Source organism: Colletotrichum chrysophilum (assembly GCF_026319265.1).
Source record: "Colletotrichum chrysophilum strain AFK26 chromosome Unknown scaffold_59, whole genome shotgun sequence".
Classification (NCBI taxonomy): domain Eukaryota; kingdom Fungi; phylum Ascomycota; class Sordariomycetes; order Glomerellales; family Glomerellaceae; genus Colletotrichum; species Colletotrichum chrysophilum.
In genome coordinates, this window is record NW_026517346.1 from 79984 (window position 1) to 103386 (window position 23403).

The 23403-nt window shown below is 54.6% G+C and overlaps 5 protein-coding genes and 1 non-coding gene across 6 annotated transcripts; 4 read left to right on the forward strand and 2 right to left on the reverse strand.

The window, feature by feature from the left end:
- Positions 1-631: 631 nt before the first annotated feature.
- COL26b_007330 (uncharacterized protein) lies at positions 632-2405 on the forward strand (the record flags this gene model as incomplete). The annotated part of the gene is made up of 3 exons (XM_053180126.1): positions 632-679; positions 733-1233; positions 1293-2405. The coding sequence occupies 3 exons, from the start codon at positions 632-634 to the stop codon at positions 2403-2405; spliced, it is 1662 nt and encodes a 553-aa protein (XP_053035897.1).
- A 1570-nt stretch (positions 2406-3975) lies between these two features.
- COL26b_007331 (uncharacterized protein) lies at positions 3976-5071 on the reverse strand (the record flags this gene model as incomplete). Its single annotated transcript, XM_053180127.1, has 2 exons — positions 3976-4528; positions 4593-5071. 2 exons carry the CDS (start codon positions 5069-5071, stop codon positions 3976-3978), a joined length of 1032 nt encoding a protein of 343 aa, XP_053035898.1.
- Positions 5072-8367: 3296 nt separating this feature from the next.
- On the forward strand, positions 8368-10197 carry COL26b_007332 (uncharacterized protein; the record flags this gene model as incomplete). Its single annotated transcript, XM_053180128.1, has 4 exons — positions 8368-8525; positions 8695-8943; positions 8990-9581; positions 9631-10197. 4 exons carry the CDS (start codon positions 8368-8370, stop codon positions 10195-10197), a joined length of 1566 nt encoding a protein of 521 aa, XP_053035899.1.
- A 2917-nt stretch (positions 10198-13114) lies between these two features.
- On the forward strand, positions 13115-14899 carry COL26b_007333 (uncharacterized protein; the record flags this gene model as incomplete). Its single annotated transcript, XM_053180129.1, has 1 exon — positions 13115-14899. The coding sequence occupies one exon, from the start codon at positions 13115-13117 to the stop codon at positions 14897-14899; it is 1785 nt and encodes a 594-aa protein (XP_053035900.1).
- Positions 14900-15218: 319 nt separating this feature from the next.
- On the forward strand, positions 15219-15300 carry COL26b_007334. Its single transcript has one exon. It is a non-coding gene; the product is annotated as a tRNA-Asp (tRNA).
- A 390-nt stretch (positions 15301-15690) lies between these two features.
- Positions 15691-17520, reverse strand: COL26b_007335 (uncharacterized protein; the record flags this gene model as incomplete). The annotated part of the gene is made up of 5 exons (XM_053180130.1): positions 15691-16239; positions 16295-16719; positions 16772-16845; positions 16973-17134; positions 17348-17520. The coding sequence occupies 5 exons, from the start codon at positions 17518-17520 to the stop codon at positions 15691-15693; spliced, it is 1383 nt and encodes a 460-aa protein (XP_053035901.1).
- Between the last annotated feature and the right edge of the window lie 5883 nt (positions 17521-23403).

Consider the following 23403-nt stretch of genomic DNA (forward strand, 5'->3'; position numbering starts at 1 on the left):
GGCACGTCTTATCTCTTGAGGTTGGCCATTGGTCCCAATGTTGGAGCCTCGTCAATATTTTGGATCGACTGGTGGTCAACGGTGAAGGTCGCTGGTGGCAACGAAAGCATTGCGCGTTGACATTGGTGTTTATGTGGATATCTGCTGTCTGGGCTCTCATTGCTATTCATGAGCCGTTGTGTACCGCTATTTTGGCCCCATTGAGCGTGAAAGGGCGATGACGCCGGCAATTCTTACTTGCATCGAGATTGTTGACTTCTCGGAAGCAGGGAAAGTCGGCGTGTTGTTGATGTTCGCGAGTTACGGGAAGTGTTCCTCAAACACAAGAAGGTTGTCCTCTGTAACTTTAGCGTACATTCTCGACGCCTGGCAGCTGTAGCCTTTGTCCGCCTCCGTCATTGGGGAAGGCCCCTGCCGGGCACCACTGCACCACAAGCCATGGAATGTGGCTTGTTCCTGACACGAGTGGACAGCTAAGCAAGCTCCTGCAGCAGGCCAAACCGTCCAATTTGCGACTATCGTATTCCTCATCCGACATTCGACGACGTGCTTTGACAGCTCCCTCGCAGCACGAGAACCAGCAACCTTTCCTGACACACTACCGACAAGCCTTCACACTTCAAAAGTCATCATGGCCGACGATGACAAGGCGGCGAAGCTGGCCGCAGCCAAGAAGAGGGTATGCGTCGACCAACGTCCTATTGCACCCCCACCTTGCTGACCTTCTTGCAGGTAGAAGAGTTGAAGAAGAAGAAGACCAAGAAGGCCGGCACCACAAAGAAGGAGAAGGGAGAAGCGACCGCGGCAGAGCCCAGTGCTTCCAAGGCAGACGAAGCCGAAGCCGAACCCACCACGCCCGCCGAGACCGCCAACGAGGACGAAAAGGCGGAGGAAAAGGAGGCGTCTGAAGCCGTCGCCGAGCAGCCTACATCCCCAACCGCCTCCCAGCCATCACTAGCTCAACAATCGAAGCTCAGGTCGGCTTCCTTCAGACAAGGCTCTATTTCCACAGGCCCCCTTTCACCTGGAGCACAGGGTCCCGAGGGCGAAACCGCAACCGACATCTACCGGAAGCAAGTCGCTCGCATAGAGGAGCTCGAGAAGGAGAACAAGCGTCTCACAAAGGAATCAACAGACTCCGAGAAGAGATGGAAAAAGGCCGAGGAGGAGTTGGCGGACTTGCGCGAGACGGAGGGGGGGAGCAATGGGGCGGAAAGCCAGGTTGAGAAACTGGTAAGTTGTGTTACAACCTCCCGAGACCTTTGTGCCAGTCATCTGACAATCACAATAAGAAATCCGAGATCGAGGCCCTTCAACGCCAAAACTCTCAACTACAGCAACAGGCCTCCCGCTCCGGCGGCCGTCACGGCTCATCACCTTCCGTTTCCATGTCTTCGCCCCCCGCCGAACTCGAAGCCCAGCTGGCGTCCAAGACCTCGACGATCGAGTCCATGGAAATCGAGATCTCTAAGCTGCGCGCCCAAGTCGACCGCCAAGCAAGCGGTACCTCCTCTGAGCGCGAACAAATCGCCGCTCTCGAAGATAAGCTTGCCCGCTCCGAAAAGGCCGCCGCTCAAGCCCAGAACGAGCTGGCAGACCTGCGCAAGAACCTCGACCGCACCGCCGAGAAGGCTGTTCGGGAAGGCAGCGAGCGCACATCCGCCGAGACGAAACTCCGCACGCTCGAGCACGAGCTCGCTGGTGCTATAGATGCGCGCCTCGAGGCCGAGAAGAAGGCGGATGGCTTCGAGAAGAAGGTGACGACTCTGACGACCCTTCACAAGGAACAGGACTCGCGTACCCAGACTCTGCGCAAGGAGAAGGAGCGCGCGGAGAAGGAAGTCAGCGAGCTCAAGGCCCGCGTCGAGAGCCTCGAGAGCGAGAACACGCGCCTGCGTAGCCGTAAGTCGACCGAGAGCGGCGGCGGTCTTGACGATGACGGCGTCGATGAGCTCGAGAACGAGGAGCGTCTGCGTCTGGAGAAGAAGGTACGGGATCTTGAGAAGGAGGTTTACGACCTTCGCCACGGACACTGGCAGGAGAAGCGCCGCGAGATGCAGCCGGGCCCTCAGAGCCCCGGGTTCGAGAACGTCAGTCTGAGCAACAGCCGTGGCACCTCGCCCTCTGCGCACCGCAAGCAGCCCACCCACGGCGGCATCGGCGACTTCTTCCAGAGCGGCATCAACGCGCTCACCGGCACTGGAGACGATGAGTTCCTCGAGGACGATGACATGGACTTTGACGAGGATGCGTTCCGCCGCGCGCAAGAGGACGATGCGAAGGCGCGACTTGAGCGCATCAAGGAGATTAAGCGCACGCTAACGAACTGGGAGGGTTGGAGGCTGGACCTCGTCGAGAACCGGCGGGGCGGCTCCGAGGGTCTCGGCGAGGTTTTTGAGGTCTAGACGTTGTCCTGCAAATCGCGCTTTTTCACATTTGTAGACTTGACTAAATTCCCCCGTTTTGAGACCACCGTCATGTACAACATGCAGGCTAGACCACGATATCCAAACCAAAAAATACCGGTCCCCTGCTCTTTTTCGCTACAATCCCACGAGAAAACAAGGAGGTGAAAGAAGAATGTAGAGCCGCGGATGTGGCAGACTTGGCTTCTTACTCATCCCGTCCTCTCCTCCAACGACTCAGCCCGTCCTGGCGAAGATCGCTGACATCCATCCCCCTTGCATCCTGTTCTGCAGACCGTCCGCCCGGGGGAGAGAACAAGAAAATGTCTCTTTCAGAAAAAAGAGTTTAAGAGAAACAGGGCGCGAGAGCGACCCTCTTCGGATCCCCGCGCAGATCGAACCTGCGATGTTGGCCTGCTGCCTAGTGCCCGGGGTCTTGGACGATTCTAGAAAAAGGTCACATGTGACGACGCGTCTTTTTAGCCTCCTACCCCCCATGTTCATGGTTCACGCTCACGACGTGCGCGGCTCCGGTACGCGTAAAGCACCCTCTCCGGGGGGGTACGTCATCTCTCTCTCTGATCTCCCTAAAAGAGAAGGTACGGATACGATATACAAATTAGACAGACTTATCCGTACGGTTTGGAAGGATTGCATATGCATGTCCAGGGCGCAATTACTAGCTTCAACACCACATTACAAATCACATTTCAGTCATCCTCAGAAGAAGTTATGTTGTATGGAGAAGAGGAGGATGTTCATGTAAATTTATGGTTTGGGATATCATCAAGTTTTGGTTTTTCCCAGTCTAAGAGCTTTCAACTACAAAAGATATAAACCAATAGAATTACAAAAAAAGGGGTTGTAGGAGTGGAAGAGAAGAGAGGGGGAGACATGAGTTTTTAAGTAATAGTTGGAGGGTTAGGGTGAAGAAACCCAAAAAATGTACATTCTACCATTTGCCGCCGTCATGAAAAGAGGTATTTTGTTTTTCTTCTTTTACGCTCTGCGAAGAGAAGGGTATGCGGAAGAAGAAAAGAGAGAAAGTTGGGAAGGGGGATATCTCAGAAAGCAGTAATAGTAGTAGTAGTCGTCATCGTTCTCGCGCTTCGCCACCAGAGAAAAAAAAGACCGAGTTTCCCGTAAAACGCCTGATTTGCCTCTTTCGTCTTTGGTGAACAATTATCCCTTTCGTCGGAAGAAAAAGAAAAAGCCTGCGCGGAAGTATACACGGCGTATGACTCCGCCCTAATAGAAAAGAAGACCAGGTATGAGTGTGAATCAAAAAGGGCAACTCGACCCCTCCCAGAACGCCTCATCGATGCTTGTTTCGTCAGGTGTAGAGATGTGTGTGTGTGTGTGTGTGTGGTGCGTGATGTATGTGGTGTAACAAGGGTGACAAAAAGGTGGCAGCCTAGAAAATATCGGAGCTGCCGGGGTAAGGGGAGATTTGGTCGTAAGGCCGTGTCGGGAAGTTCGGGGAGATTTGCAAAGTGGCCGCGTTTCCGGGCGCGGGCGGAGGCGTGGGTTGAGGCGAAGTCGTCGCTGCTCCCAGGGCCAGATGAGGGCCCTACAACATCGTGGCAGTGGGAGCAGTGAGCCCAGCGGCGTCGAGATTCGTGCGCAGCGCCTCTTGCAGTTCCGCAATTTGCGACATCATGGCGAAGCTGTGCTGGTTGTGTCTCTCGAGCTGCTGGCGCAGATCCTCGTTCTCCATGCGCACGCGCTTGATCTCCTCGCGCAGCTCCTCAAAGCCAGCATCCGAGCTCTTGCGCGAGCGCTTGCGCTTGTTACTGCCACCCATGTTGACGAGGCTACCCATGAGACCCTTCTCGCTGTCGCCGTCGCTGCCAGTCTGCACGTCGTCCTGAACGGTGCTGGAACCGTCACTGGTATGTACCCGGCGCAAATGTTCGTTCAAGTTCTCTTGTCTTGAGAAGCCTTTGCCGGTGTGACGTTTGCAATTCGGGTGAGGGCAGTTGACAGTATTCTTGGGTCCGCCATGCTTGCCGTGTACTTCGCGCTCGTGACGCAGGAGGCCTCCGGAGTAAGTGAATCCAGGCAGCTTTTCGCAGCCTTCGGCGGCGCATCGGTAGGGTCGCTCGTGCTTGTCCATGTGCTTGCTGAAGTTCAAAGTATGTTAGCGAAGCTCTCAAGGTATGGGGGCCGGGGCCGATTCAGACTCACCTCCATTCGCACTTCCGGGTGAAGACCTGGGTCTCCTCCGTACATCCCGGGAACGTGCAATAGAACTTGCCATCTGCCTGCTTGGTGACCTCGCGCTCGGGCTTTGGTATGCACTTGACCCTCGATGATGGGGTTGACGCCTCGGCCTCGTCCTTGTGGGGTGTGACGACGGTGTTGTTCGAGGGCAGCGGGTCAGGCATAGCGGGAGGCAAGTTCGGAGGGAGCGAGGCGAGACTCGGCGGCGCGGAGAGGTCGAGTCGCGTGGCATCTGGAACATCGATGGTAGTGTCGCCGAGGCCATCAGGCATTAGAGAGCGGTCGTCTCCCAGCATTGACGTTGTGGGGTTGTAGGAGGCAAGCTCCGGGACGTCGGACGCCTGGTACTGCGCCGTCGGGTCATTGTGGTCATGGTCTGGGTCCCCGATGGGAGGGTATGACCCGTCGTGCATGAAGTTTCTAGGCTCGTAGACGACGGACATATTGAGCGGGAAGCGCGCTGCGATGTCCAGCTTGACTGATGTCAGGGGGTTGTTGTCTAGAAGAATGCGGTTCGATGGTCGGGGGAAAAAAGGTAGGTCGTGACCGGGGGGCGGTTTGGTGACGAAGAGAAGGTCGCGACTTCCCGGGAGTCCTCGGCAGGAAAACTGCAATAAAGACGCAAAGGGTAGAAGATGATGGAAGAAAGGAACAGGAAGGCGCGGTATGGCAGCGCTCAGGATATTAGGGTCGTACTTTGCGTACTTTGCGATGACACGCGCGTCGGCTTTCGTAGCTTGGATTGATGGGTGAGAGAGAGCTCCGATGCTAAGGAAGGCAGAAAAGTTAGTTTGGCCTGAAAATTCTGGCGGCAGAGCGAAAGAGCTGACAGCTGCGGCGCACCAGCCACAGCCTGCCTGCATTAATAAGCCAGCGCACGCCACGTGACCCTTGTCCAAGATTGCCACCCAGCCACAGAGAGACACGGAGAGAACGGACCACGACCCACTTTGGGCAGGATGACTCCTCCGGATTGCGGGTTGCGAGGCAGAAGCGCAGCGATGCTCCGTTGTCAAGCATGTGAGGGAACCCACTCACTTACATGGTAGTACAGGACGCGATCGAGTGCGGATATGTACGCCGTATGTTGCACTGCAAATATTGCTTTGGGCTCTTAGCTCAGGATGCCATGCTGCTCGGGGTTCTTCAACCCTTTTTAGTCTTTTATGTTCTTCGACAGCAAAATCAGGCGGCAACGCAAGGTGACTCGTCCGTTCTCTCTCCGAAACCCTTACCCATCTTGGGCACGTTGGCAGACAAGAGAATGCGAGTCTGACTCACAGGGCAACGTATTGTTGGCCGTAGCCTGTAGGCCTCAAGGCTGCCAGCCAGCCTTCAGACATAATCCCTGTCTACTCTTGTTCAAAATGGAAAGTCCCGTGACTGCTACGCCTCGGGTGAGTTGCTGGTGTAGTTGTGAATTCCCTACCTACTGTTGTGTCGGAATCCAGTTAGTCTTTGCCCAGAGCTGATCGAGGCCGAATCACTCACCTGGTCTGCGTACTCTGAAATCCTGTGAGATCCCATGGCCAAACGCCAAAGTTCCATTGGTAATGCTCAAGACTGAGCCGCAGTAAAGCGGGACCGACACTCAAGTCTACATTCACAGCCGCGTTGAGGCCGTCGAAAGAGCCAGCTTTTGGGGGCCAACGATGTTGGCTGAGTTGCCTGGATGAGGCCTGCAAAGCGACAAGGGGCTTCTCACCGGAAACTGGGGACCGGTCGAGCTCCTCGTCAGTACCGGCCTGCGAGTGTCCATTTCGAGATCTCGTCGAGCATAGGCAGCTTCGTTGTTCTTGGCAGAATGATGTGCAGAAGTGAACTCGTATCACCCTCACAGAGCACAGGTGATATGTCACAGCAGGCACGTGGGCCTTGACTGCTGTCACCAGCCTATTGGACCTGTTGTGAACCCGCTTACACGTAGGTTTGTTTACATTCTCTCTGGCGCTCCAGCTCGCACTTGCGTTATAGGCCCCTGGGCTCGACTTGAGCTCGTAGCTCGCCAAAATCAGGCATCACTGCCTTATGCCCCTCCTGGACTTCTCCATGGTGTGGACGTTGTGCGGAGACCCTTGCCGTCTAGACCGGCCGCGAACCAAAGACTTGGGCCGCCCGAATCCTGTGTCCCCTATCGGTGACTGACCGAATATGATGCCTCTTGCTTGCCTTGACCGATGACTAGGTTGAGGGGTTGGGATGATGCGATGGATCAAGGAGGGTGACTACCCCGCCAAATTCCTAATCTAGTTCCGACGTGATAGGCTGTTCCTCAAGGCTTCGGTGTGGCCACCGAGTAGTTGATCCTTTTTAACGAGTATAAAGTCCTGCGGAGTGAGATAGACTGCTGACGTTGGCGGATGGCAAGACGGCTTCCAGAGCATCGCAAAGCCTGCAAGTCCTAGGATATCATCCACTTGACTCAGACTGTGAAAAGGTACCGAAAATTGAGATATTTCCACGTAGGCTCGACTGCATGATGATGTTGATTGACTGGACGTGAGGAGCTGGTAGTCACCATTATCAGCCAAAGGTAAACAAGGAGAGAATGTGAGAGCGGCGGTGATGTGAGACCGAAAGTGGGGTTCGGGAGTGAGGAGAAGGACAAGGAAATGACTGCTGTCTTCAGCTCCTGAGGCAGACTTGTTGATGCCTTATGATTTCCATGAATAAGCATCTATTGTGTGGTATCGAAAATTGAAGAGACAACTCAACGGCAAGAATTATTATCGGTTGAATAGCTTATCTGTGATTGAGGAGTGTTTCCTACACCGCGACTCCAGCCTGCGACGTCAGATAGGCGCAAGCCGTGCCCTATGATATTTGCCCCACCAACTTACGCTCAATTGTCATTGGAGCTGATCTTCAAGACCGGCATGTCATCACTACCCGGCTGCGCTCTCTTCTGGCTACACAGGTGCAAAATCTCGTCTTTGCAATTAAGACCTGCTTCCTTTCGAGATCTTTCGATTTTGTGAACTGTTTCCGCAATGGGCCCTTCACTCTCGAATCCTCGCGGCCGAAGAAAGCCGGAATGACAGCGTCCCTCCTCCTACCATCGCTAGTCACACGATGATGGTTCTGGCGGCTAATGCATTTCAACCTTAGCAAGATACTGAGAAAGCTCCATGAACGGGCTCTTTCAATCTTGCGCCTACTCTAGCCCGGTCGGACGGTGTCACACCTGGGCTCACCCTAGTGACCGAGTCCGGAGCTTGCTGAGGCTCGGAAATGTGGGCAGCGCCGAAGCGTCTCCCACCGCAAGAAAAAAAGTCTCAGGTACATTCAACCCTACCGTAGTGGAGCGGCACATTCTGTTGGGCGAGAACGGCCGGTGTACCGACCAACGGTCCCAAACAGCCCCTCTAGCTTGAGAAATCGTTCCCTTTTTCGATCTTGCCAGTCCCAGATCTGCTAGTGCATCTCGCCGAGGGCCACCTGAAGAAAAAAGAGCTCTGGTGGCTGTCTTGGAGGTGTCCACTATCAGCGCCGGTGAGTCTCCAAGGGTCTCGGCGCAAAAAAGATCTTAAATGCCTGTGATATCCGCGCACCCAACCTCAACTCCTCCTCTACACTCCAGTCGCCGAACGTCCTGCCCCTCGTGCAACCCCTGCGTTTCTCAGAAGCACGCCTCGGAAACCGCTGCGATCGAGCTCATTGGTATCATTTCGACATCAAGCATCAAAAAAGTGGCCAGAAAAGACTCGTTGCACGCACTTCCATTGCTCCGTAGTCGAGTATGGCTCATGAGTACGATGACGAGGCGCGCGACGCCTACGACAACAAGACCCCCAATGAGTTCAGCGCTGCGGCGTCCACCACGGGACCGTTGGCCGGCCCTTCGAACCAGGAGGAGCACGAGGAGTACGACGCCGAGACAGTCGAGAAGGTCTACAGGTTGGTGTTCACCAGGGCAAGTTGCCTGGCCGTCGACGACGCTGACCAATATCCAGGAAGCTTGACCTTCGCATCATCCCAGGTAAGAGTCTCTGCGCGATCTTGGCGAAACACCCACGCTAACACGCGCAGCCTTCTGGTCGCTCTACTTTCTATGCTCAGCCATCAGGTCCAACATCGGCATTGCGCAGACGATGAACTCGGCTCAAGGGCATGACTTGATGTCGGTTCTGGGACTTACCGCCAAGGATACCTCAACCGCTCTGGCTCTGTTCTACGTGGCCTATGTCATCTTTGACTGCCCCTCGAATCTGGTCATGGCCAGACTGAACCCTAGAGTATGGATGGCCCGTATCGTCATCGCGACTGGCATCGTCGGAACCTGCTTCGCCGCCGTTCAGAGCGCGTGGAGTGTCAAGTATGTATTGTGATAACCCTCAAACTCCAGAGACTAACGGAACCAGGCTCCTCCGCTTCCTTCTCGGCGTCGTCATTGCTGGCATGTGGCCCGGTATGTCCTACTACCTCACCTTGTTCTACCCGCCGTCTCGCACCGGCAAGAGAATCGGCATGTACTTCACCGCTGCCCAGCTTTCGGCTGCTGTGGTCGGTCTCGTTTCTGCAGGCTTCCAGCTCATGGACGGCATGGGTGGTCTCGTCGGTTTCCGCTGGATGTTCCTCATCTACGGCCTCGTTGCCATTGTTCTTGGCTTCTCCCTGCTCTGGTGGCTCCCTGACCGCCCTCTGCCTCCAGGCCAGAAGCGGGAGCGCTCAAAGTGGTTGAAGTGGATCCCGCCCACGCCAGAGGCTCTGTCCGGCCACGACGCCATCGTCCACTACTCTGAGCTTCGCCGGGTGTACCACCCGAGGCCGTGGACTGTCGGAGATCTCTTCAGAGTTCTGATCGACTGGCGTCTCTGGCCGTTGACCATGATGTACTTTGGAGTCGTCGGCGTCGGTATCGGCACTCAGCTCTATGGATCCGTCATCATCCGCTCGATCGTGCCCACAGCATCCAGCATCGAAGTCAGCTTGCTCTTTGCCCCCATCTGGATCGTATGTATCACCTTTCGCAGTCCATTATACATAAGCTAACATGAAGAAGATGGACTTGATCGCGATTCTCCTCATCATGCCAATCTCCGACCGCTTCCACCGCCACAGGCCCTTCATCTTCTCAGCCGCCGTGTGCATCCAGATCGCTGGACTTCTGATGGTCACCTTCGCCCTCGACAACGGCTGGGCTCGCTACGGCGGCCTCCTGATGGTCGGCTTCGGTCTCGGCCCGACCGTCCCCAACTGCATGACCTGGACAAACGAAATCTTCCAGCGCCGCCACGGCGAGGTCGGCGTCGCCGCCGCCTCCGCCCTGGTGTCGGGCCTCGGAAACCTGGGGAGCATCGTCACGACGTACGCGTTGTATACGGGCTGGCCAGAGGACGCCGTCAAGGGGCGCTACCAGTACCGCCGCAGCAACTACGCCATGATCGGCATCCTATGCGCCAGCATCGTCAGCAGCTTCGCCATGTTGGTCCTGTTGAAGATCTTTGGCAACCCGCCCGCGAACAAGATCTCTTCCGACTCCTCCAGCGAGATTCAGGACGGCGCCGCGAGACGTGAGGCCCGGGAGCGCGGTCTCGGCAAGCTCTTTGGCCAGCGTCAGGAAGCGTAGATGCTTCCAGCGGTATGCGCCAGGTTCGCGTGAGGTCCGCGCTACCTGACGACCTCCAGATTCAACACACTGCCGTGAACCACACTCGACAAGCAACCAAGGCGCCCATACATTCTCGGCAGTTCAACCTTGCCCAACATACTTAATATTTCGACCCATCTTATTGCTCGTTCTGCTCAACACACTTACACTACATATATCACCCATCTAATGTTTGGATCCGCTTTTCATCCGAGGATCGGGCGCGAGTTCACCCCTTTGCAACGGCGATCAAAACAAAGCGACGGGAAACGAGGCTGGATTATCCTCGACGGCGACAGTGCTTCTACGCCATCGCTGGGAAATGGCGTATTGGACTGGAGACGAAGAAACCTCTTGACCGGCGACAATGCTGCTGCGCTATCGCTCTTTTCGGTCCGTCTCATGGGAAACAAAAAAATAAGAAGAGGAAGAGAGGAAGCAAACGGAGGGGAAGGTGTGGAGATGTCCTCCATATTTGGTTTTCTGGTTTTGGTTTTTGCATTTTCGATGATACCCCATACGTGTTTAGATACGCCGTTTTTCGAGATCTTCGCCAACTCGGCCGCGAAAGTGCCGCTGCGCCATCGCTGGGACTGCGTGTTGAACCGAGGCAAATGCCGGCGACAATGCTACTGCGCTATCGCCCAGGCTTGCCTCGTGGGCGCGCTTTGCGAATTATTTCGATTTTATTTATTACGAATATACAACGTTGTTTGTCTTATTCAGCTCATTCATGGACAGACAACGGTGAGGGAGAACCCATATGTTTGGTCACTTCTTTTCTTGGTATTATCCTGCCTACGTGAGGTTCCAAAAGTCATGGCTACCCTTCCTTCATCCTTGTCAGCTCCTATTGTGCTAACTAAGCTCAGCGCGGCACGATGCGTGCTCAGCAGAGGAGAAACAAAGTGTGAAACGTTTTTGATTCATTCCTCTTCCCCTGTTGTTATTGACGTCGGTAGGACAGAAACACCACGAGGATCGCACGCGCCTAGGCCCGAGGAAGAAATGTGGCGTGTAACCCAGTGCCACGAGCACCACATGGCGCACGTCAACGACTAGATCGTCGCAGAAGGCGAAACTCGAGGGCACGAATACGAGGAGGTTCCATGTAGATGAATTCATGAACGCCTTCAAGCCCCCTTCTCTCTTCCACACTCCAAGACTAAACATTCCAGAAGGACGGCGAGAAGTCTCAATGCAGACAAAATAGACGAAAAAGCGTTGTGCGCCACAACAGCCTCTTCTTGGTGGTTCGCCCACTGCGCCGGGTAAATGCCATGTCACCACACAAACCTCGAAACGATGATGGCGTCTGTCTGCGGTCCCACGACATCGCACCGCCTCCGTTACGCATGGCGCGGCCTGTTCAGCCCTCCGTCGCGTCCTGCGGCGAAGAGAACTCGAGGCCATTCGTTACTGGACATTCATTTGAGGCCCTGAAGTCGGCAATCCGCATGATCGTGCCTATCAGAAACGCAGAGCCCAGCCTTCTCCAAAGCTGGGAATGACCACACTTACGTCGTGCTCCGTTTCCTCTCCCCCCTCGTCCATCTCATTGCTTTCTCAAGATATTACTTACGTCTCTTCTATCGCTGTTCCTTGCAGCTTGCTTACTCACTTGCGCTGTGCTCCTGTGACGCGATCGGAGTGGACGTCATTTCACCCCCTCCTCCCCTTCCTCGTCCAACGTTGCGTCAGGGTGTGAGACCGTATGATGGAAGTTTTCAGAGAGGCGTAGCTCAGCCTTTTCTTCTCTCTCTCCCTTCCTTCCGCTTAGCTGCCAAGCGATTTGCTCATGCCGTTGGCTCGGAGCTGACGCTGGATCTTTTTTTTTAATCGGCGTTGGAACAGGGATCCTATCAGCCCACGAAAACGGCGTGCGCCAGTCTCGGGCCCGATTGGCAGGAACATCTTTCCAATCCTGTCTCTGGGTTCCATTCAAATACGAAAGTCCCTTTGTCACTAATGAGCATTCTCCCCCGTACCGGTGTGCGCATTCGTCAACCTCCTTGCTTCCATCACCCACTCACTCCCTGTTGGCTGGTTTTCGGCAGCACAATCCGAATCTCTCCATCCCGGCCGTCGTCGTCCACTTAGACATCCCGTCCAGGATTGGGAAACCCATGTCGTCGATAACAAGGATGGCCGACTAAGTGGCCCGCCCCCAAAACAGACGCAACGGAGAGGCGTGGGGACCGGGGGGCAGCAGGGCAGGGAAGAGAGGGCCGTCCCGGGGTCGTGTTGCGCTCGTACACCGACCAACCACAACCCCCGGATCCCGTGAGCCTCCCCTCTCCCCCCAAATCTGCGGTGCATGCGGCACAGCCCGGCCAAGAAGGGGGGCGGAAAATGTGGCTCCTCCTCCCGCATATGCGCCGTGAACCGTAGACACGACACGCGGTGCAGCCACATCTGCCACATGCCAGAGGCCGAGAGAGATGACCTCCAACAACACACCCCCTGCGACTGATTACTATCACTACGAATTGGCAGCATCGTTCTGGCGGGGTCGTACCGAAGAGAGAGAAACGTCCGCGAGTCTGAGGGTGCTGGGGTCAAGATGATCTCTTTATCGGAGACGGTCCCGAGAAGAGGCGATGTCGACTTAGACGGTTGGATGTACCTTGCTTTAGGCTGTATTGTGGATGTCGAGCTGTGCCTTACTTCTGCGCCGCAGCTCGTTGATACCCACCCCTTGCAAAAAGACCCATGATTTACGGCGGCCGCTGTGTGATGTGTTGCCTTCCTATTCTTGGTAATTCTTCCAAAGGGAGGGCGGGGAGGGGAGAGGTACGGCCAAGGTAGTAAGTATATCAGTCCTGTCCCGCGTGGTTGCTCAGAGAAGGGACAGCGTGCCGTGCTCCCAACTCGACAAGGTCTCTCGTTGCTCACCATGGCAGGCGAAGTCGACAACCCCCCCTCAGACGACAGACCGCTCCCCCGAAGCCGAGATGGAGGAGAGGAGGAAGAAAGCGTCAGGCAGCAGAAGAGGGGGAGGAGCAGCACTGACGACAACGGCGAAGAAGGCAGCATCACCACCGCGGACGAAGCCACCGTAACCAAGCCGGCGCCGGCGCGCAGCAAGGCCCAGACGACGATTCTCATGCTGGCGCTCTGCATGGCCGTGTTCCTCGCCGCCCTCGACGCCGTCATCATCACGACCGCCCTGCCGACGATATCCAGCGCCGTCAGCGCCTCTGACTCGGGCTTTGCGTGGATCGGCGCCGCGTACCTCCTCGCCAACGCCGCCTCCGTCCCCTTCTGGGGCAAGGTCAGCGACATCTTCGGACGCAAGCCGATCCTCATCATCGCCAACGTCGTCTTCATGGTCGGGAGCCTGGTGGGCGCGCTCGCGGGGAAGCTGACTATGCTCGTCGCCGGGCGCGCGGTGCAGGGGCTCGGCGGCGGGGGGCTGATGGCGCTGGTGAACATCACCATCGGCGACCTCTTCAGCCCGCGGGAGCGCGGGGCGTACTTCGGCATGATTGGTGCGGTGTGGGGTCTAGCGAGCGGGATTGGGCCGCTGATCGGGGGCGGGCTGACAGAGAACATCTCGTGGACGTGGTGTTTCTGGATAAACCTCCCCATCTCGGGCGTCTCGCTGCTCATCCTCGTCTTTTTCCTCAAGATCCACACGCCCAAGACGCCGCTCGTGAAGGGGCTGATGGCCATTGACTGGCTCGGGTCCATCACCTTCACGGGAGCGACGTTGATGCTCCTGCTGGGGCTGCAGTTCGGCGGGCTGAGGAACCCCTGGGGCAGCCCGACGGTCATCTGCCTCATCGTCTTCGGCTGCGTTGGCTTCGGTGTCTTTGCGCTGGTGGAGAAGTTCCTGGCAAAGTACCCCTTAATGCCACAGTCTCTCTTCAGCGAAGTCTCAGTCGTGTTCTGCTACGTCGCCTGCTTCTGCCACGGCGTCGGCTTCGCAGCGATAGCGTTCTTCCTCCCGCTGTACTTCCAGACAGTCCTCGGTGCCAGCCCGATCCAGTCCGGCGTATGGCTTCTCGCCACGGCACTCCCGCTCGCATTCTGCACCATCGCCGTGGGCGTCACGATCAAGAAGACAGGCCGGTACAACGAGATCATCCGCGTGGCGATGGCGCTAACGACGCTCTCCTTCGGGCTCTTCATCACCTTCCCCTCGCGGCGCGACTGGCCGAAGCTCGTGCTCTTCCAGATCGTCGCCGCGCTCGGCATCGCGCCGAACCTGCAGGCGCTGCTGATCGCCCTGCAAGCGCTCGTGCGGCAGCAGGACCTCGCCGTCGGGACCGCGACGTTCGCGTTCGTGCGGCACATCGCGCTCGGCATCGGCGTCGTCGTCGGCCAGGTCATCTTCCAGGGCGTCATGGGCCGGCACGCGGCGTCGCTCGTCGGCGCGGGCATCCCGGAGGACGTGGCGGCCAAGATCGGCAGCGGGTCGACGATTGCTGCGCACGGGTTGTTTGAGACGCTCTCGGCGGCGCAGCAGGATGTCGTGAGGACGGCCGTGACGGACAGCATCAGCAAGATGTGGATCTTCTTCTGCGTCGCGTCGGGCGTTGGCTTCATTTCGACGTTTTTTATCAGGCAGATTGAGCTGCGGCAAACTCACACGGAGACCAAGACCGGGTTGGAGGTGGAGGAGGCCAAGGTCATTGAAGGTGCGCGAGAGAAACCAAGGGATGAAGAGGAAGCTTGAACAAAAGCCGGCCTTATGTTGCGACTAGACTGCGAATTGTTGATATTTCCCGAGATTGTACATGATGATGGACGAACATAGATGACCAAGAAGGCGCCAACCGAAGCCCCATAATTGCGAATAGAGTGGTTGTACATCTAAAAACGCTGAGTTAAAGCGACTTTTCACTCCTGAGATCAAGAAATAGCTCAACCCTCCAGAATTAAAGTAAAACGAAAAAGAATTGGGACTGCAATTTGAGAAGACGTGGCGAAGATTGGCGGTTGTGTCTACGCTAGGGTTCATGATTGTGTCTTGCGGATGTTTAGATATCAGCACTTCCTCGATAGTCTAGTGGTGAGGATATCGGCTTGTCATTCAACGTTTCGCCGGGGACCGGGGTTCAATTCCCCGTCGAGGAGTTTCTTTTTGCATTTTTGCCAATTTGCCGATTAAATCTTGGTTGATTCGATTCTCCTCTCCTGTCACACTCTGACATTTATATCTTCTTCGCCTGTTCTATTTGCCTTGCTAAATATCGCTGTATATAGACGTTGGGACGCATTATTAACCCCAGGGTAAGTCGCCGCCGTTTTAAGAATACACGCTCGCAACACAGACGGCTTTCTGTGCACTCTCTCGTGGTCAAGATTAATGGAATTGATTACTTGACGCGTGCACATCCATCCATTTAGTGTTACTATGACCGAACCTCTCTTCTCTGTTCGCTGTTTCTCTAGTCCCGTGGGGATTTTGATAAAAATGCAATCATTGCATCGTTGCATCATCCCACCCTCTCCTAACACCAAAGTTCAGTAAACATATCGCCAACCTCTCTCAACCCCAGAATGCTCAGAATACCCCCCGGCCTCGTCCAGCTTCTTGTTCAGCTTGATCGCGCGCCACTTTGCCAATCCAGCTGAGGTGATGACCAGGAGACAACCGACCAGCACTAAGCCACCCCCGAGGCGGTAAAAAGGCTCCTGCGAGCGCGGCCAAAAGTACGGGCTGAACCAGTGGCTCGTCTGGCTGATGCAGTTTGCAATGGCAATCAGCGCGGCCTTCTTGCTTCTCGGAGCGGGTACGACGGACGTCTCCCACGAAAGTTGCAGGTTGAGGCCGTTGTAAGTACCGGATATAAGCAGGAACAGGCCAAAGTAGCGGGCGCCAATGTTCATTGTCGATATGAGGACAGAGATGCCGACAGCGCTGCCGATGATTGGCAGTACGACGTGCCAGAAAGACTCTTGATTACGACCCGAGGACCAGGCGCAAACGCAGGCGAATATGAAGGAGAACGCGTAGGGAGGTGCTTGGATGAGGTATGTTGTCAACTCGCCAAAGTCGAAGGTTTTTACAATCTGCATCCTTCATGTAAGTGTTCGTTGTTCATCAAAGTGAGTGTGCAAGACTTACGGATGGGAAGAAGTCCTTGAAAGACTGTGCTGTGACGAGAGCAAAGTGCATGAGGCAGAAGATCCAAGTAAACGGATCTCTGACCGCATCCTTCAGACCATCCCAGGTTCCACCTACGGTCTCTTCTTGGCCGCCGTTGGAGCACAAAATCCTATATTGTGCCATCTCTCGCTCAGCGGGCGTGAGGAAGCGGGTGTTTTGCGGCCAGTCGGGCAGAAGAAAGAAAGCTGACAAGCCGATGACGAATGTCGCGATTCCCTCGATGAGAAAGAACCACTGCCACGAGTGGAGATTTTTGACTCCGTCCATTGTGGTGAGAATTCCTGCTGCGAGAAAGCCTGAGATGATGTTGGAGATGGTGTTTCCCGCATGCCAGACGGCCATGCGCATGGGGCTCTCGTGCTTGTTGTACCAAGACGACGTCACTACCGATGTCAACTTCCTTCAGATTCCTCGGCCCTGACAGGGATCACTTACGAAGTGTAATTCCTGGGAAGAAAGGGGCCTCGCACAACCCTGTGAGGAAGCGAAGGGCTGCGAAACTTGCGCCGCTGTTCAGAGAGTCAGCAAATGTACAACTTCAATGATGCTGACCTCCAGGGATTGGCTGACTTCTTCAGAGCTGGTGTGCAGATCGTTGCTGACCCCCATAAGAGCATGATTGAGGGGAGAAACCACCTGGGATTGGACTTGGCCAGCCACAAGTTGCCGGGCAATTGGCCAATGAGATAGCCGATGTAGAAGGTGGAAATCCCCAAATTCCACATGGTATCTGACATATGCAGATCTTCCTGCATTCCGGCCAATCTCGCATTAGAGACGTTGATCCTGTCGAGATAACTAGAGTCTGTATTAGTCGATCAAATCGGTCTTTGAACAACGGTTGTTCGATCTCGGATGTAAATGTGGAATCATTCTACTTGCCTCATGAGAAACACTAGACAGGTTCCATTAGCAAACATGTTCAGTTAGGGGGTGGATCAAAACGCCTTACTCAATGTGATGGTCGGCATCATGCGCCAGTCAACTTTCTTTACCACGCTCTTGTTCAACTGTTCCATCTCGGCGTTGCTCAAGTCGCGAAGGAGATCGAATCGGCCCTGGATCTCTTCTGGAGAGAACTGCCGGTTCGGCTCCGACTTGTCAGCAGAGGAGCGCTCAATCTCATCGCATCTGGCGACATCTTTGCCGGCGCCACCGTCGTTGAGCCCTTCGTTGGAAGACATGGCCATGAAAAGTCTGGGAGTCGTGGGAACAAGTTGCCAGTGACACCAGAGAGCTGTGTCTTCCCAACACCTCACAAAATGCCCTCCACGATAAGGGTCTCACTCTTATATTTGTGCAACTTGCGCCAAAGCAAAGCAATCTGAACTCCACATAGCCTTGCCCATTCAGTGTTAACCAAGATGTCCTGGATCTTGGCACCTGGGGACTCCAGATCAACCCCGCGTTTGGATTACCTAGCATTGCCAACGAAACTGGCAAACCTGGGATGCTACTGGGATGTGCTGGTGAGTGAGACGGGATCTCCACAGCGGGTTTGTTGCGTTCCCGCGGGAGGGAGAGACCGGGGTTATCCGCGACCCCTCATTCCTTCGCGCTACCCGAAACGTTTGGTGCGTTGGTTGACAAGAGACAGACGGACACAAGCCAGGAGCGCTACTCTGACATTCAGGTGCGTCCAGATCACCCGCCGCCCTAATGTGGTGCTAGATACGCAAGCAGAGTGGAGAGGCCGAGCTAAGGATAACATAGTGTAACGGATAAGGACTCACTAGTCGACTTAACCTTTTAATGGCAAGAAAAGTACTAGTTACAGGGAGCGCAGGTAAGAAAAATCGCGTGGAGAGGAAGGACAGCGCAGGTGAGTGAGCTGTCGGTCTGGTAGTTGACAGTTTCTCTGGGGATGCTTGAGCATCCAAAGTGTCTAGTACAGTTAGGTCTAGAAGCGACATGAGAATAACACCGGAGGACCTTCACTAAATCTTCGATCCTTCAGCTATTCGCATCATTTTTCAAGTCAAGATTATATTTCTATTCTATGTAGTTGCTTTGTTTAGCAGGAATCCCTCACTTCTCGCCATAACCGAGACTATGTTTACTTGATATAATGCTGGACAGTGGCAAATGCGTCTCATACCTTGGAACAATCATCCATTGATGGCAGACCAAAAAAAGGGGCATACTCACAGGACTGTACCACGGGTCTGTCCTCTTGTCGACGTCGGCAGTCTTTTCCGTAACTTGGTTTTCGGGGCAGCGATTGAGCTGGCAAACATGCTGCTGGCCACACTCAAGGAGTCAAGGTGGTGACCACAGTGATAATGGCGAATTGCCTTGGCCGATGACACCGTCGAGACTGACACTCTTCTGTGCCCCACCGACTCGTTGGAAGCGGATGCAGACGCGGAAGGCGCCTGGGGCTTGGAACAAGCGCAGACCCGCGGGGATGACTACGACACCAAAGTCCTTGTGGCAACTCGTATCATCATTGTCGTACCGGCGCTAACGGGCGCTGTCTGGTGGTTCTTTAACTAACGACATGGCCAGGTGAGACCTCTTATTTAGGGCTATCGCAATGATACACTGTGCTGACTATCCGCAAGAGCGCGGCGTTCAATAGACACACCAGGTGGACTGCGGTTGCTGGAGGTAATCGGGACTGTATGGGGGAAGGCGTTGGTCACCTCCATAACTGTCTCGTATGCACTCTTGAAGGTTCTCTATCAGCCAGGAATTAATCCCTCGAGGCCCTCTTTGGGGTGCCGCAATTTAGTGTGGTGATCACCTTCAGAGACGCTGGAGAAATACACCATTTGTGGGCAATGGATCTTCAGCCGATTCGCACCTTTTCCGCCAATCCCCGATTCAAAAGCAAAGAATCGTTGTAACGTGGACTCAAGAAGAGATGAAATTGTGAGATAAGGGTTAGATGAAGTACTAAGAGCTTATCGTTTGCGGTCAAATACGCAGCTAGCTTGGTGGTTATGGCTGCAAAAGACTAGCAACCTTTTCATACACGGTGAACACGATTCCTCCACTCAAAACCAGACGTCCAAGTCTCATTGTGCTTCCGCACCAAAAACCTCGAACACCTCTTTTCGCCAGCACCAACTGGAATGCCTCGGTCGTACTAGCCCCCTTGGCAGACTGCGACATAGTCTTGATCGTGTCAAACGGTTGGGTTGCATACACCGTGATTGTCCCTGCAACAGCACCAGAACCGAAAGTCACCAGACTATTGTTCGGCAAATTGCTCTGTTTTGTAAACTCTCTCAAAATATTGTAAGATCCCATTCGCACTGCCGAAGTTGCTGATTGTTTCAATGTCGTTGACAACAAACCGCGGTAAACTTCACTGATACCATGCTGGCGCACCATAGAGAATAGAGCGTGCGTTCCGCCGGAGTACTTTCTTGTGGACGATTTAGCATCGTCAATTCTTCAAATACTTGCGGTTAGCAGTCGCGTTTCGGCATTTTCGTCATGGTGTTGAAACTCAGATATCACTTACAGCGCAGTTTTGACGCGCTCTGTGGGAGTCACTGCAACGACGCTTTCAACGCATCCTGCGATCATTCCAGCCAAGATGCCCCTCGCCGGCGTCAACTTTCCCTTCTCGTCCATCAACGCATTGCGGATGGAGTCAAAAGATAGGAACCGAACCCCAGCTTTGAAGGTTGTGCCCTAGGAGGTGATTAGCGAAGGTGGTCAACGAAAGTCATCTGAGATATATGGAAGAGCCATTCGTACAATAATCAAGGTCGAGCATCCAGTATAGATAGCTCTAAAACCGTCTTGCTTGGCGACTTGAGTAATGACCGCGAATGGGTTTTTAGATCTTGTCGCGTAAAGCTGAGCTCTTGTTTTTGCGAACTCAAAAGGATACTTCCTCCGTCATCAGAATCGTTTCCCCAGAGGCTCAGAAATGGAGCGACTCACGGTCGCGGCCGCTTCAACACCTCCAGCAATACCGCCAGAAATAAGAGAAACACCTGGTGAAATCTTGTGCTTCTTGCCAGCGCTGGGAGTATTGAGGGCCGGTTGTCTAAGAGAGGTATTGTTCGATGTTGACATTCCCATGCCCGGCGATTGAGGCGTTGTGAGTGCCGTCATGATTGGTCATACACCTTCTGGTTTCGTATCTTGAATTTCTCAGTTACAAGAAACAGGCAACGTATTCTGCGTTCTACCTCTGTAAAAAGATATAGGGGAATCACGCCTAAACGACGACGATGAGTTGAAGGGGCTGGTTTGTGAACTTTGAAAGGATGACATTCCAAATGGAACCTACGATTCACATCACTTCCAATGTTTGGAAACTTGGCTTGCGGTTACCTGGGCATGCACGGTCTGTCTTCATCCTAGATTCCCGCGGTTGACCGTACAGGGTTAGGGGCTCGAGTGGGTAGTCTGACCAATCACGAACCTTGCCGCTTCCGCGGGATGGACGGGAACGATGCTCCCGTCTGTCGCTACCCGTGCGGGAGGCAATCTTTCCGTTTCCCTCACAACGCCGAGTTCAATTACCATCCGCCAATCTATCTTTCACCCACGGGAGCTGTCATTTTCATATTATTCCTTTCTCCAATTTCAGTCTTTTTTAATGGCACCGCTCGGGGACAATATCACAGTCTCGGGCCGTCCTCGCAGGCGGGCCGTAGAGGCCTGCACATTCTGTCGACGTCGCAAGGTTCGTCACCCGCGGAGTCTCACCCAGCACTTCTCCGCTATGATTGTCGTTCCCATGGCTAACATGTTCCGTTCAGATCAAGTGCAATAACGAGCAGCCCACATGCGCCAATTGTAAGACTTACGGCAAGGATTGTGTCTACGAACCCTTGTCTGCCCCTCCCAACAACCCGCCTCCTGCCTCGACTTCGGCTCGTCGTCAGACCGAGCGTCGGCGGCGGACTACACCGAGGGATTCCCGGCAATGGTCCCATCCTCCATCGGGGCCAGAACGCCAAGATGACAGCGGCGGCGAGACCCGTCAAGATACGCCATCACATGTACCTGGCAATGTGGAAGCTCCAGCAAGCCTGCCGGGTCGAGGTCAGCAAAACCAGCGGGAGGAAACACGGGTAGACCAGACTCCCTCCCATCGAGCGGGTGTATCACGTATTGTGGTCTCTGCCAACGGTGTTTCGAGCTATCATGGCCGTACCAGTGCCCTTTTTGAGGAAAGCCTGCAGGAGAGGACGTCTGTCGCGGACTTGCGCCCGCGGATGCCGGACGAATGGATAGAAAAAGGACTAGTCGCCGAGGCAGCCAAGCAACGTGGGTTGATGATACTCTTGAGGGTGATCTTTTGGTGTTGACTTAACGTTAGGTCAACTCGAGGACTTCAACTACCGCGCTGGTACGCTAGACTTTGACGGTGTAGATCCCGAACTGGGGATGCATCTGCTCTCGCTGCATTGGAACCGTCAGCATCATTCGTTCCTGCTGACGTACCGTCCGGCTTTTATGAGAGACATGGCGTGTGGCGGGCCTTACTTCTCGAAGATACTGCTGAATGCCATCTACTTTGGTGCGTCTAAGTTCAGCCCTCGTAGAGAGGTCCGAAGGGACCCCAACGATGTGCGGACGGCTGGCTGGGCATTCCGTGAGCGCGTCCGCAAATTACTCGGCGATGCGCTGGATAGCAGTGACATAACCACGATTCAGGCTCTGCTGGTGATGACGAACTCGCTGTTTGCACTCGGTGATGAGAGAAGCGCTGCTTGGTTGTACGCAGGGCTGGCGTTTCGCATGATCATCGACTTAGGTATGCATGTAGATGCGCCGGGCCTTGGTATCACACGGAAGTTCTCCGATGAGGATCTCGAAATACGGCGAAGGGTCTTCTGGGGAGCATTTGGTACGACACTGTTCCTATTGTTATGAATTTTTCCGGGCTATTAATTCGTTCTCCAGTTGTCGATAAGATCCAAAGCCTCTATCAGGGTCGTCCTGCTTCGTTGAAAGAGTCTGACACTTTAGTTCCCATCAAGTTTCTCGACACCTTCGAAGAGTTCGAGAATTGGGCGCCGTTTGCCTACTCAGCTCAGAACAACAGCTATCCTGGTTCGCCTGCCTATAGTGTATCGACTTTCACCCATCTGTGTAGACTGTCAGTTGTCATGAGCGACATTTTGAGTTGCATCTACACAGAGCGAGCTTTTGACAAAAGCCCCCAAGAGCTATCTACCATGCTTGAGAACCTCAGCTCAAAGCTCGCAGCGTGGAAAGATGCCCTGCCAGCCCACCTAATATTCGACCCCAAAAGCAGCACCAGAGTTCCTCCCCCGCATGTGCTCAGCCTACAGTAAGTCAGTTCGTTTCACCGACACCCAAATCAAATGATTTGCAGTCTAATAATCCGCAAGTGCAATGTATCATGTCCTCACGATCCTCTTGCACCGTCCTTTTGTTGCTGACGGTCATCTCTACAATACGTCTCGCTCCCTATCGATAAACTCGTTCATTACATGTGCCTCGGCCGCCGATAGCATAGTAGGCGTGCTCCGAGTGTACGACAAGGTATTCTCGGTACGGCATGCACCTTATCTGATATCGTATGCTACGTACGTGGCAGCAACCATTCATGTTCGCATTGCGGCAAAGCGGAGCACCGAGTCGGGAGCTCGCGAGTGCTTGGAGACGTGCATGGCCGTCTTCAGAGAGAACCAAGAAACAAACTGGGCTGTCAGAAGGGCAAAAGCAATAGTTGAAGGTCTAATGACAAGATTGGGCGTTGGCCTTTCTCACGATAATGGCAGTATGCAAGTTAGCAATAGCCAGATCTCCGATATGGCGGACACCAGCCCGGAGAGTGCGCGGAATCGTCCCGGAAGAAGACAAACGAGTGGCCTTGGGGAACGTGGCCGCGTGGTGCATCAAAGACCACATCCACCATCGTTGGAGGACGGATCCCCGTCAATGGGCTGGTCTGACATTGATGGTATCATACAGAGCTTCGTCCGCGGACAAGATATCAACTCAGTGCCGACGGAAATGGGACAAACAGAGGCGCAACTCCAGATAATGCCTCAAGCTATGAGTACTCAGCATTCCGGCGGGGACTCGGGGAGTGGCATCGGCAACCCTTCATGGATTCAGGGGCT